A 15,092-nucleotide genomic window follows, 5' to 3' on the forward strand; every position below is an offset into this window, starting at 1 on the left:
ACCCAGGCACCCCAAAAACTGGGTTTTATAAAACATCTTATTTTTTTGGTAGTAAAAAATTGTCTCCTAATTTGCATTTCTTGAGAGAATTTATCATCTTTCCACATTTTTATTGGCTATTTTCATTTCTTTCCTTGTAAACTGTCTGTCTGTACTTTCTGCCCATTTTTCTTTTTCTTTTTTTTTTTTTTAAGATTTTATTTATTTAGGGCGCCTGGGTGGCTTAGTCGTTAAGTGCCTGCCTTCGGCTCAGGTCATGATCTCAGGGTCCTGGGATCGAGCCCCACATCGGGCTCCCTGCTCAGCGGGAAGCCTGCTTCTCCCTCTCCCACTCCCCCTGCTTGTGTTCCCTCTCTCTCTGTGTCTCCCTCTGTCAAATAAATAAAATAAAATAAAAAGATTTTATTTATTTACTAGAGAGAGTGCGAGAGGACGAGAAAGAGCGAACAAGGTGGGGAGCAGAGGGAGAAGCAGGCTCCATGCTGAGGAGGGAGCCAGATGCGGGGCTTGATCCCGATCACGACCTGAGCTGAAGGCACTTAACCGGCTAAGCCACCCAGGCACCCCTCTGCCCATTTTTCTATTGGGTTGCTGGCTTCTTCATTTTTAATTTACAAGATTTTTTTATATAGTTTTTTTTAAAGATTTTATTTATTTGAGAGAGAGAATGAGAGAGAGCACGAGAGGGAAGAGGGTCAGAGGGAGAAGCCGACTCCCCGCTGAGCAGGGACCCCCCCCCCCCCCCCGACGTGGGACTCGATCCCGGGACTCCAGGATCATGACCTGAGCCAAAGGCAGTCGCTCAACCAACTGAGCCACCCAGGCGCCCCTATAGTTTTTATATATTAAGGAAATTAGCATTTTTCTGTTATCTCTGCATTGCTTCTAGTCTTTGTCTTTTTGTGTTTTTTGTTGAAAAGAAGTTTTATGTTTTTATAAAGCTAAGTTTATTAATCTTTGATTTCTAGATTTTGTTTCTTGCTTAGCAAGATGTCTTCCAAGATTAGTTTAAAAAATCCTTCATGTTATCTTCTGGTATTTTTTTTCCCTTTATATATGTGATGCATCTGGAATGAGAAGTGAGTAGGGATGCAGTTTTTTCCCCCAAATGGGTCGTTAATTGTTTCAACATTTATTGAAACATCCATCTTTTCCCCTTAGGTTTGAGAACATCACCTTTATCATATACTAAGTTTCCATATAGATCTGGGATTATTTTAATTTTGTTTTTTCAATTGATTTGTCTCTATATTTGATGCCATTACTAACCTTTTTTAATACTATTGGTTACTATAATTTTGTAGTATATTTTAGTATTTGAGAGCTACTTAAATCTGAGGGTTTTTTTGGTTTTATTTTGTTTCTAAAGTTGGGATCAGGGTGCCTGGGTGGCTCAGTTGTTAAGCATCTGCCTTCAGCTCAGGTCATGATCCCAGGGTCCTGGGATCGAGCCCCGCATCAGGCTCCCTGCTCAGCGGGAAGCTTGCTTCTCCCTCTCCCACTCCCCCTGCTTGTGTTCCCTCTCTCGCTGTCTCTCTTGTCAAATAAAATCTTAAAAAAAAAAAAATGTTGGGATCAAATAGGGCATGTTTAAACCTGTTGAAGGAGATCCAGTAGAGATCCTTCGAAAAGAGAGGTGGATGGGACACCTGGGTGGCTCAGTCATTAAGCTTCTGCCTTCGGCTCAGGTGATGATCCCAGGGTCCTGGGATCGAGCCCCTCTTCGGGCTCCCTGCTCAGTGGGGAGTCTGCTTCTCCCTCTCCCACTCCCCCTGCTTGTGTTCCCTGTCTCGCTGTGTCTCTCTCTGTCAAATAAATAAATAAAATCTTTAAAAAAAAAAGGTGGAGGATAATAACATAATTTACTCAAACAGTCTTCTTTCTCTTTTCTTTCTTTCTTTTTTTTAAAGATTTTAGAGACCAAGCAGGTCAGGGGGAGGAGGGAAGGAGCAGAGGGTAGGGAAAGGAAGGGGTAAAGAATTTAAAGCAGGCTCCACCCTGAGTGCAGAGCTTAACATGGGGCTCGATCCCATGACCCTGAGATCGTGACCTGAGCTGAAACCCAAGAGTTGGATGTTCAACCAACTCAGCCACCCAGGTGCCCCTCCAACAATTTTCTATTTGGAGAAATTTAAGCTGTCTCCAAGATTTTTCAATATAAACAACACTATTATAAACATCCTTGTACATCAGTATTTATACCCTTATCTGATTATTTACTCAGCATACATTTCTAAAAAGTCAAACTGGTGGCTCAAAGGAAATGGACATTTTTAAAGCTATTGATGTATTACCAAATTGGTCTCCAGGAAGATTGTGCTATTTTATTCTTCTTTGGTATTTGAGAATCCCTTTTTATATACTCATCAATATTAAGCATTATTAATTTTTTAATATTTGGTAATATTAAGTTAAAAAATGCCATCCCTTGTATTGTAATTTGCATGTCTTTGATTACTCGTTGGTTGACCATATTTTCATACGTTTACTGGCCATTTATCTTTTCCTTTGCCCATTTTTCATTTGTTGTCAGAGAATCTCAGAAGGCCCTCTAGAAGGCCCAAGGTGACTCACCAATGTTGGCATGCCAAGATAATTCTACTTGAAAGGACATAGTTTTGTTGGCATTTTTCATGGGTTCTTTGAGATATCCTTAAAATCAGAAATTCCAAGATTGAATTATATTGGTTTTCAGAAAAGAGTGGGGAGCAGTGAGTGCCCTGTTCTGACCTTGACCCAGCATACTCTCTGTGGGCCTGAGTACCATCCCAGCTGCTCTCTCTAAAAGATGGGTGTGGTTGTAGTGACTGCCTTTTTCTTACTGTTCTAAACATACATAGACAGGTAGAAGTAAATATATATAAAGAGATCTGAAGTGGTTAAATGAAGAGAACTCAGAGTCCTCTCATTACAGCATGAGCAAAAAGGTGGAATCAGAGAAACATGGCACATTCAAATCCAAGTAGTTCAGTGTACTATAATTAGAAAAACTGGAAAAAGTTTGAAAAAAATTTTTGAAAAAAGTGAGTAGCTGCCAGGGCCAAATCATTGCAGCTTGTCTTGGTAAAATGTCTTAAGAACCTTTCAGTGTGGAACTCATGACCCTGAGCTCGAGACCCAACCCGAGATCAAGAGTCAGATGCCCAACTGACTGAGCCATCCAGGTGCCCCATAAAGGCAATTTCTGAGTACATACTATTTGCCACGTGCTGGGGTGTACCTGTCCTTGTGGTGTGTAAGGGACCTCTAGTCTACTGAATGGAGAGAATATCCTGTAATTAATTCTGACTCGGGGTACCCCCAGTGTTTCCCCCTATTTCTGCAGCATAGCCATACTAAAAATGCTTGTTCTAATTTTGAAGGAGAAATAATTAAAGTGACGTTGTTTACCCCCATCCTGGATTGATGGGTTTAGTTCCCAGCTTAGTAAACAGGGACACTGAAGGACAGTTGGTTCTGGCATATATAAAGTAAAGGGATGTGATGTGGGAGAAGTCAATACGTGATCACATCCTATCACTGTGCTAACTGAAGGATCTTCAGAGCCTCCTTTTGACACCCTGGGGTTCTGTATCTTCAGTGAAAAGAGTTGCCTTTCCTCTTACGAGGCTGCAGTATTAATGTGACAGCTGGAAACCCATTTGATGACAAGGAGCAGGGGGAGAATTCTGTTGAACTTACTAGAAATCGGAGGCTTTCAAACTGGTAAATTTTATAACATAAACAACTGGCTAATTAAGCAGTTTAAACACTGGTAATTTGACCAAAACCTTTCATTTAAGGGAGAAAATGGTTAATTTAACAGTAGTTTGAACCAGCTTCTTAATTAACCAGCTGCTCTAATTATAGGAATTGCCCTAAACTGAATTTAAAAATGCTTCCTTGCCAAGGAATCCCAGCAGAGGAGAGGCTGAGGCACACAGTCTGGTGCTTTCACCTAAAATGTGTCACCGTCTCAAAGATCACTTTTGGTTCCGTTTGAAACCACTGGGAGGGTGTTTGAGTTTCTGTGTAGTTAAAGATGGTGGTTGGCATCTGAGTTTTCTTTATTTATACAAAATGTTCTACTATATTGTGGAGGCATGGGAGAGCTATAACCATGAAGTAAACTCGATGATCTTTGAACGTTTAGGGCAGTAGAAGAGTTTCACGGAGGAAGTGACATTTGGCCCTGGAGGCTGGCTAGGATTTCACCAGTCAGAGAGGTGCAGTTCCAGCAGGGGGTACTGCCCAGCATGGCACAGAGGTTCGGCATGGTTCATAGAATGGCAAGTGTAGCTCTGTGGCTGAGGAGCAAGGTTTTAACGGCCTGGAGGAGTGGGAGAATGAGATGAAGTCGTTGGAACTAGATTAAAGAATCAAGTTTCTTAAATACTTACCTAAGGAGTGTGAACATTTTGAAATATGGCCAAGACCTTCCCCGCCTCATCCGTTGGTGTCTCTGTAGTGCCTGGTACAGTGCCTGGCACATACTAAGTACTTAAAAAAAATTATGTGGGTACAAGGATTAAATGGTTGAATTAATGAAAGAGAAGAACGTGATTAGGTTTGTGTTTTAGAAGGATCAGTTTGTCAGCTGTAGGGGGTGGAACAGAGAGGGGTGTGTGGATACAGTGAGATCACCAACAACAGTTTAGCCAAGGCTGCCTCTTGAATCTCTTAACCCATTCATGCTCTCTCTCCCTTTTTCCATACACCAACCAAAGTGATCTTTTAAAAACATATCAGGCATATACTTACCCTGCTTATGGCTGCTCACCTTGAAATGCAAACCCTTTACAAGGCCTAGAGTGGTGTGTTTCCCACTTACTGCTCTGGTCTCTGGTATACTCTGTGCCCTTCTCACTTTGCTTCAGCCACAGTGACAGCCTTTCTTTTCCTTGAACGTGCCAACTGGTGGCCTTTGCACTGCTATTCCCTCTGCCTGGAACATTCATCCTCAATCCTTTCACCTAATAAATTCCTCTTTGCCTTTCAGGTTTCAGTTTATTTTATTTATTTTTAATAAATAATACATGTACTTGGAACAAGTTTTAAGGATAACAAAAGAGTATAAAATAAGCAGTTAAATCTCCCTCTCCTCCTGCCTTCTAGCCACTTCCCCTCCCTGGGGATAACCACTATTTTCCTCTGAATTCTGGTCTCAGTTCACATGTTTTTTTTCAGAGAGGCCTTCTCCGATACTCCTGTCGAAAATAGATCCACCAATTGTATTGCCATAGCCCTCTGTGCTTTTTCTTTTTCTTTATCACAATTGGTAATTTTATATTTATTTTGTGACTGTTCGATTAATGATTCCCTCCTCCCATAGACTGCCAGCTCCATGCTGCAGAGTAGGAACCTGAAGGCTTAAAGGGTCCAAGGTCTTGGATTGAGAGAGACAGAATTGGGATAGCAACCAAGAAGATACCTCAATTGTGTTCAGTGCTCTTTTGGAAGCTCTGCCAAAAATACCTCCTTCTTCCTTGCATGGTAAACTCTTACTCCTCTTGCAAGAATGCATTTGTTACCTCTTCTGAACCTGTTCCCCTTACCCTCCTCTACTCCTACCACCTCCCCCAACCAAGGCAGGTTCATTGTTCCTTCCTCCAGACACTCACTACCTTGCTCTCGTCTCTGTTAAAGGAATTTTCCAACATCCTTCCCTAGTACACATTGAGTGTCTCCAACGAAAGTGACATATCCAAGTCATCTTTGTCCTAGTGTCTATACAGTTGTTGGCATGCAATAGTAAATGTGGACTAATGCATATCATGGAAGGGACCCATGATATCCAGGGTTTGTCTTGATGAAATAGTGTGGATTATAAATGCAGGATTGGCTCTGATGCCAGTCGCTGACTGGCCTGGCATAGAGCAGACCTGCTTGGAAGCCCATTTTAGAAAAGAGAAGCCTAAGAAATATTTCACTTCTCCACACCATTTTCTTTTTAGCCTCCCCATAGAATGGTGGACCTGGGAAGATGAGGGATGCCTGGGTGGCTTAGTCAGTTAAGCGTCTGCCTTTGGCTCAGGTCATGATCCCAGGGTCCTGGGATCGAGTCCCACATCGGGCTCCCTGCTCTGAGGGGAGCCTGCTTCTCCCCCACCATAGGAGCTGGGAGGAAAGGGAGCAGAACCTAGGATTAATACTTCTCCAGAAGGTAGAGAGTGAGCAAGAGAGACAGACGTAGAAGAACTGTGTGGGGCTGGTTCCAGTGAGAGGGTAGAGATAAGAAACAGAGATCTGAACTAGGAAAGTTCACATCTAGCTAGATTTTTTTTTAAAGATTTATTTATTTATTTGAGAGCGAGAATGAGAGAGAGTACCTGAGAGAGGGGAGGGTCAGAGGGAGAAGCAGGCTCCTTGCTGAGCAGGGAGCCCGATGCGGGACTTGATCCCAGGACTCCAGGATCATGACCTGAGCCGAAGGCAGTCGCTTAACCGACTGAGCCACCCAGGCGCCCCTAGCTAGATTTTATATTCCAGAAATTCAGATGTCATGAGAATCCACCTGCACACAGGCTGTTCAGCCAGATAGACCTGAGTTTAAATTGCAGTTCTGCCTTTTACTTGTTGGATGACCTTGGCCATTTCACCATATTTTTTGACCTACAGTTTCTTTCTTTTTTTAATTAAGTTTTTTATTTCAATTCCAGTATAGCTAACATACAGTGTTATATTAGTTTCAGGTGTACAATATTGTGATTCAGTAATTCCATACATCACCACTGGGTGATGATCATCAGGATAAGTGTACTCTTTAATCCCCATCACCTATTTAACCCATGCCCCCACCCACCTCCCCTCTGGTAACCATCAGTTTGTTCTCTGTGGTTAATATCTTTTTTTCTTAAGATTTTATTTATTATTTGTCAGAGAGAGAGAGAGAGAGAGCACAAGCAGGGGGAGCGGCAGGCAGAGGGAGAAGCAGGCTCCCCTCAGAGCAGGGAGCCCGATGTGGGACTCAATCCCAGGACCCTGGGATCATGACCTGAGCCAAAGGCAGACGCTTAACTGACTGAGCCACCCAGGCATCCCTGTTCTCTGTAGTTAAGAGTGTTTCTTGGTTTGTCTCTCTCTCTCTTTTTTATCTTTGCTCATTTGTTTTGTTTCTTAAATTCCATATATAAGTAAAATCATATGGTATTTGTTTTTCTCTGACCGACTTATTTCACTTAGCATTATGCTCTCTAGATTCATCCATGTTGTTGCAAATGGCAAGATTTCATTCTTCTTTATGGCTGAATAATATTCTGTTATATGTATATATATATATACACCACATGTCCTTTATCCATTCATCAGTCAGTGGATACTTGGGCTGTTTCCATAATTTGGCTATTGTAAATAATGCTGCAAAAACATAAGGGTGCATGTATCCCTTTGAATTAGTGTTTTTGTATTTTTTGGGTAGATACCCAGCACTGTGATTACTGGATCATAAGGTAGTTCAATTTTTAACTTTTTGAGGAAACTCCATGCTGCTTTTCACAGTGGCTGCACCAGTTTCCATTCCCACCAACAGTGCATGAGTATTCGTTTTTCTCCACATCCTTGTCAACACTTGCTGTTTCTTGTGTTTTTTATTTTAGCCATTCTGACAGGTATGAGGTGATATCTCGTTGTGGTTTTGATTTGCATTTCCCTGACGATGAGTGATGTTGAGCATCTTTTCATGTGTTGAGCTAGTTTTTTTATTTGTAAACAAGGATAAAAATAATGACAATTAGGGGCGCCTTGGTGGCTCAGTCAGTTAAGTGTCTGCCTGCAGCTCAGGTATGATCCTGGAGTCCCAGGATCAAGCCGCCCATTAGGCTCCAGCTCAGCGGGGAGTCTGCTTCTCCCTTTGCCCCTCACCCCAGTTGTGCTCTCTCTCTCAAATAAATAAAATCTTAAAATAATGAAGATTAAAGTCCTTCCTTCAAGATGGATCCAAGTGGTGTACCTCTGGGTTTACCACAGTAGATATGTGTATGGAGATCTTAGTTTATACTTGGTAGTAGTATACACACACAGTGTTCTGTGCCTTAGGTTTTTGTTTTTATTGTTATTTACTTAGCAGTGTATTGGCGGTGGTTCCATATTAGCACAAATAAACCAAATGGATGGTTTGTAAAACTTTGTGGAAATCTGTGATTGTCCTCTTACCTTGTATTTGCCACTCCTCTCTTTCTCTGTATGATCCACATTAGAAGACTTCAAAAGGATTATTGGCATTGGAGGAACAAGTGAAAACAAGAACACTATGAGAATGTATTTTGTCCTCTTAGCACCAGTGGCTATAGCAGGAGAGAATTTCTCCAAGAAAAATAGGTAGTGGGGAGTGGATATAGTGCAGGAGCCAAGAGGAGAGAAAAAGGGGGTAAATTGAGAGTGAGCCCAGGATCAAGAAATGGCTCTGGTTCTTTATTTTTTATTTACTTATTTATTTATTTTAAAGATTTTATTTATTTGACAGAGACACAGCGAGAGAGGGAACACAAGCAGGGGGGAGTGGGAGAGGGAGAAGCAAACTCTCCACTGAGCAGGGAGCCCGATGCGGGGCTCAATCCCAGGACCCTGGGATCATGACCTGAGCCCGGCTCTGGTTCTTTAAACCAGCAAGAGACCCACTATCCCAAATATTCTGAGTCTTGTGGTGGAGAGTTTGTCTCCTCACGTGTGGTCTGCCCTGCAGGAGCTTTAAAACAGGTTTGTCTTATTTTCTGTCTTTTAGGTGGCATTCTGATGGGTACCAGTCGGCACTACAAGACAAAGCCTACCCATGGCATTGGGAGATACAAGCACCTAGTCAAAGTACAGGAGGTAAGGGGAGCAAGGGTCCCTTAGAAGAGGACAGTGTGCAGCTTTTGCAAAAACTGCAGATCCGATCTGCATAGGGCGGATAACCCTGGAGGTAGATCACGTTGGGATTACCCTTTAGTCCTCTCCAGTTATTTCGTTTGGAAATTATCTACAGTGAGGTGTTTCTGCCAGCTCTCAATCTTGTCCCTACACCAGGTTATCACAGTGAAAAGCCAATGATTTGGTTTCATTACTTGTGGTACTTAAAAAAAAATATCTTCTTAGTACTTATTCAGCATGGACCTCACAATAAATGATACATTCACTTAAGTTGAATGAATGGTTTGTGGCGAGTAGAGGCGGAATGGCATTTCAGCCAAATAGTTTTATAGTATTTGCAGATTTAAAGGATGTTTCTGTTCCTTGAATCCATTATCACAGATAACTGGGTGATAGTTTTAAGCATTATAAGATTATTTAGCCCATTTCTTAGGATTTCCAGAGCTACAGGATTGCTTCTATGGTGTTTCGATTTTTGTGCATGTGCAGAGGATTTTGTGGTGAGGTGGACACAACACTGGCCTGAAAGTCAGAAAGTCTGGTTTTGAGTCATGATTTTATCATTTCCTGTAAATAGTACAGTTTAGAAGGATTTTGCTCTTCTACTTAGGGAGACTTCAACATCACTTTTGCTTCTTTGGTTTATTGTAATGCTCCCACGTAACCATGAACATTTCCTGCTGCCCCTTTCTCTCCTTGGCAGAGGTCAGTACCACTGTATTTGGGTCTCAGAAGCCACTAAACTTGCCATGTTCTCCTGAGCATCCTCCTTATAGCAATGAATTTCATGAGAGGATCATTGTCACATCTGAGGCTTATATTAGACAGCCTCCCAGCAGGAAATAGCCCAATTAAAGTTGTTCATTTGTAGTTTGTAGTGGGAAGAAGACTGAATTGGGAACCAGGAAGCTTGTAGGCTTAGTTATGCCACTTACTACACCCTCATGACTTTGGATAATTAACCTTAACCCTCTGGGCGTTGTGGGCCCTGAAATTATATGTAAAATGTTTTCTATGTGTGATTTTTTTTCTGGGAAGAGAGTCCATAGCTTTTATCAAAGTCTTCATAAAGGTTGAGAAACTGGATTAGAATATCTTTAAGAGTCTTACAGCTCTGATATGTAATTCTGATGCTCTGAAACATTTATCGAACATCTCTTATGTGGTAGGCATTGTTGAGGGTGCCTTCCTATTCAGACTGGGTTGTAATAAAAATTTTTTTTAAAGATATTTATTTATTGAGAGAGAGAGAATGGTAGAGAGAGAGAGCATGAGAGGGAAGAAGGTCAGAGGGAGAGGCAGACTCCCTGCTGATCAGGGAGCCCGATGCGGGACTCGATCCTGGGACTCCAGGATCATGACCTGAGCCGAAGGCAGTCGCTTAACCAACTGAGCCACGCAGGCACCCTGGGTTGTAATAAAATTTTAGAGGATGAATGAACAAGACCTGGTTCATGCTCAGAGAGCTGGTAAACTATTAGAAGTAAGACACAGATAATTATGCTCCTCAACAGGAAGTGACAGGTGCTAAAAAGAAGATACAAAGTGCTAATAAAATTCAAAAGAAGGAGTGATTTACACCCTTTCTGAGTTGTGACACCTTAGAGTAGTTGTTGGAGTTGTTTTATTTTGGGATATCCCTCTTCTAAAAGTCCCGTATAAATTACTAGGAAATAAAATTCATTTGGTTTGGGTGTGTGTTCTTTGTTTTTTTGTTAATTTATTGGGATCCTCCATCTTTTATTTATTTTTAAAGATTTTATTTTATTTGTAAGAGAGAGAGAGAGCACACACAAGGAGGGAGGAAGCAGGCTCCCCGCTGAGCAAGGAGCCAGTTATAGGACTCGATCCCGGGATGCTGGGATCATGACCTGAGCCGAAGGCAGATGCTCAACCGACTGAGCCACGCAGGCGTCCAGGGATCCTCCATCTTAAAAGATAATTTTCTGTGTATGCCATGCTCTGACCTGCTCTGTAGTTTGGTATAAGAGGAAGCCTAATGTCATATTAATGCCATCTGTCCCTATCTTTCTCCCTAGTTTCTTCTCCCATCTCAGGTATACTATGCTCTAACTGCATTGAGCCTCTTGCTTTTTATCCAAATTATCATAGTGTTTCAAGGCCTCACAAGTCTCTTTATGAAACACATACTGTTTCAGGGCTGTTGTGTCTTCTTGGAATATCTTCTCCAAGTTTCTCTTTTCTTCTCTTTTCACTTGGCTAATACATCCTCAACCTTTGAATTCTAGTGAGGGATGGGGTTAGCCTGGTGATGGGTATTATGGAGTACTGGGTGTTATATATAAACAATGAATCATGGAACACTACATCAAAAACTAACGATGTCCTGTATGGTGACTGACATAGCATAATAATTCCCTCTCATGCTCTCTATTCTCTCTCTCTCAAATAAGTAAATAAAATCTTAAAAAATAAATAAATAAATTCTAGTGAGGAAGCAGGGTGAGGGGGGATAAACGAAGCTTCCCTTCTGAGAAACCTTCCTGGATTCCCAGCACTGGATTTCTTGTCCTACCATGAGCTGCTAGAGTTCCTTGTGCTTCCTCTGTAATATGACTTACTGCTCTGTTTTAATGGTCTATTTGATGACCATCTCCCCTTCTAGATGGTGAGCTCTCTAAGAGTAGAGGCCATGTCTTTGTATCCTCAGTTTGCAGCAGAGGGCCTGGCATCAAGTAGAGGACAGTAAATATTGATTGAGCTGAACTGATGTGTGGTTATTGGAGCTGCCCCAAGGTTCTGTAAATCAGAGCTGGCAAACACAACCCAATATTTGCAAACAGCTGGCTCCGGATGACCTTGGTTGCTTGAAGGGAGTGATGCTCTCTTTGGTTAAGGTTGTAGGCTTTTCTCTGATGTCATTCATTGTTCCTGGGTGGCTGGCCAGATAGTAGTGAAAGCTGCTGCAGGTTCCTTGCTTCCTGCATGGGACAGTACATGAACGTTCTCATCTATCTGCCAGCTTGCAGAGGCTCTATCCCAGGTCCCTGTCTCTTCTGCCCTACTGGGGAACTGGGCTAGAAAGGCTAGAAGGCATCCTGTGGCCCCATTTCTCTCCCTAAGCATAGATCTTAGAAAAAACAATAAGCAGCCAGATTCCGTTTTTTCCTCTCTGGATCCTAGGCTGGGTCCTCTCCTCTCTTGAGCCCCACATCCCTGAGACAAGAGTTAGTTCTCATGCACCAAGTGCCCAGACCTTGTCCCATTTCTGGTGGCGTAATCTTGCATGCTGTATGACCCAGTCTGACTGTGGCAGTGAGGGATCACATTTCGGAGCTCATCTCCAGACCTAACACCGTGTCTCAATGTATAGACCTCATTATTTCCTCAAGGGCCCTGAATCACTCTGTTGAATTTAAAAGGCTTCAGATTGTTTGGAGTGATTTTTATTTCATAGAAATAAATGTGTAGTCCTTCATATTTGTAGACTGTTAGGTTATTTCTCCTAAGACCACTTATTTGCCCTCAGCTGTTGTCCTGCCTTCAATCTTAGGGTAATAACAATCCAAGAAACAGAGAATTGCTAAGAGGAAGATGTGGGAGGATGGAATGGAGGCAACATAAATTGCTGTCAGTTTATAATTGTTCTGTGTTCTATTTTCTAGGCCCTGGGGCAAGAGAATAATGTTTATCTTTTGTAATGTAAGCAATTTACTTCCTCTTTATAGAATGGCCCCCTAGGAGTCAGAGATGTCTTTTCCTTGGAAACTGTTTGCACTGTTGACATAGAGGAGGTGTCTGTCATTTATGACACCTATTTAGTTTGTTGTAACACTCATAGATAGATTAGCTCCCACAGCCACAAGTCTGTGAGGAGAATGTGGCATCGTTCCCAGAAAAATCAGCAGATCAGAATCACTTTATGGTGACAGTCCTAGCTTCCTGGGAAAAGAAAGATCGGTTTTTGCTGGTGCAGTAACTGTAGGGCTAGACATGGATTATAGCTAGACATGGATTATTATGTTTTTCCTCAAGTCTACCTCCTGTAACTCATTGAAAAGAAAAACCATGATTGAGCATCTACTATATGCCAGGCACTGTGTGAGCACAAATTAGGTGAATGGGACACAGTCTTTTCCTACCAAAAGCATACAGTGGGCTAGGAAAGATAGTGCTCAAAAATGTAACTAACTACACGTGGTAAGTGCTTTACTAGGGGAATGAACTAAATATCAAGAGAACGGAGTTAAGGAAGCAATTCTCCCTGAAAGGGTCAGTGAAGGTGTTATGGAGGTCACTTCAACAAACATTTACTAAAGGCCGCCTGTATTCATACACTGAGTATGTAAAGTGAACTGACCTTTGGAGTATCCAGCTGCTTGGGGTATACTGGGAAACACTGGGGCTGTAAAGAACATAAAAGAGTTCCCCAGAACTTTTCCAGACACAGAGAGTGATTCCTGTGATGACCTCACTCAGCCTGTGCCGTTAGAGCGCCCTAGTCGCCCGCCCACCAGTCTCATTCTGCCTTGCCCATTCTGCTGAGTTACAACCATGTCAGAGTTTTAGAGGGAGTTGTGTTTGATATGAATAATAGTAGTGATCCCTTTCCATTTTCAGAGTGCTTTTACATCCATTATCTCAGTGCCTCTCAAGCCATATGCCCTTGGAACACTGGTGATCCTAGAGCTGAACCTCTCCTCAAGTTTATTAAGTGCAATCTTCCACATTTTAGAAAGATATTCAGTTAATGGATAGACATTTCTAAATTTCAGGTTTTTCTCCCATCAGGTTTACTTGATGAAAACAAATATTAAGAGAGAGATTCAGATATGTTTTCATATTTTTTGAGATGTAGAGAACTCCATTTGTATAATATAACCATGTTTTCTGCTAGTAAAGTCTTGTTGTATATGATGAAAGTATATTTATGAGTATTTTATGGTGTTTCACAAAGAGAAAAATGATTTTTGTTAGGCCCTTTGCAAACAACAAATTTGAAAACAATGCCATTTGATTCACCAACTATCCTGTGAGGTAGGGTAGGAAAGGAAACTGAGGGGCATAAATGATTTCTCTATGACGTGTGTCTACTGAATGATGGAACCAGAACCGGAGTTCAGTTCAGTTCAACTCAACATTTAATGTGGAGAAATAGAGAAATGAATGAGACGTGGTACCTTCTTACAGGAATTGAGATAGTAGTTTGGCTGCCATCATAGGGAGGCCCACTTAATCAAGGGGCATAAACAAGATAGAAGCTTATTTCTCTTTCACATAAAAGTATAAGAAGATATTCCAGCTTTTGGCTTTGCCACACTTATCATACTGTTTCTGTTTTATAGTTTTGAGAAGACTGCTCCCTCTTCAGCCACCATGTCCACATTCCATCAACCAGGATGGAGAAAGGGGAAGTAGTGTGCATAAGCTCTTATCCCACTGGCCACAACTTAGTCACATAACCATACCTAGCTGCAAGACTGCTTGGGAAATGTAATTTTGTATTATGAATGGTTATATACCCAGCTAAAATGCAGCAGTTCTGTTATTTTTTTACTTTGATTTCTTTTTATTTTATTTTTTTAAAGATTTTATTTATTTATTCATGAGAGACAGAGAGAGAGAGAGAGAGGGGCAGAGGGAGAAACAGGCTCCCAAGGAGCAGGGAGCCCGATGCGGGACTCGATCCCAGGATACTGGGATCATGACCTGAGCTGAAGGCAGACGCTTAACCATCTGAGCCACCCAGACCCCTTTTACTTTGATTTCTTTAATGATTCTTTCATGAATAAAGTTTGCCATCCATAGTTGCATTTCAGCAGTTATGTTATTAAAGGAGAAGGGGAGAATAGATATTGAGGAAACTGACAGGCTCTGCACACTTTCCTTAAAAGGAAAGACGAGGTTAAGAGAAATGTTTTGGAATTAGGCACACCTGGATTAAAGATTCAGCTCTGATGATTACTAGTTGTGTGTCCTTGGGTACCTCCTTAATTTTTCCAAGCCACAGTTTCCTTGGCTTTATATAGGAATTATATTTCCCAGTGTTGTTGTGAGAAGTAAATTAAATAAGAGAATTTTAAGAAGTTAGCACAGTGTCTGAAACATAGAGCCCATAGGTGGTGATGATGATGATAGCATTAGTCTGTTTTTTCACAATTCCATAGTATTCTATTTTCCTCCCTCAAAACATGCCATCTCCTTATAGTTACTTGTTCTGTATATGCCTTTCCTGATAGACTGTAAACATTAGTGAGCGGAGACAATGGCTGTCTTCTTTCCTATCATATCCCTAATCCTGACCC

At 41.7% G+C, this 15,092-nt stretch overlaps 1 protein-coding gene across 1 annotated transcript in view; it reads left to right on the top strand.

Moving 5' to 3' along the window:
- Positions 1 to 15,092, top strand: part of MRPL48 (mitochondrial ribosomal protein L48) — a 54,560-nt gene that overhangs the window by 18,437 nt on the left and 21,031 nt on the right. The window contains exon 4 of the mRNA XM_028115991.2: positions 8,699 to 8,787. Within this exon, the coding sequence (XP_027971792.1) occupies positions 8,699 to 8,787 (89 nt within the window). The remainder of the gene's footprint in view (positions 1 to 8,698; positions 8,788 to 15,092) is intronic.

This window comes from Eumetopias jubatus, unplaced genomic scaffold (genome assembly GCF_037043125.1).
Source record: "Eumetopias jubatus isolate StellerSeaLion01/CBP00866 unplaced genomic scaffold, mEumJub1_p1.0 scaffold_13, whole genome shotgun sequence".
In the NCBI taxonomy this organism is placed as follows: Eukaryota; Metazoa; Chordata; class Mammalia; order Carnivora; family Otariidae; genus Eumetopias; species Eumetopias jubatus.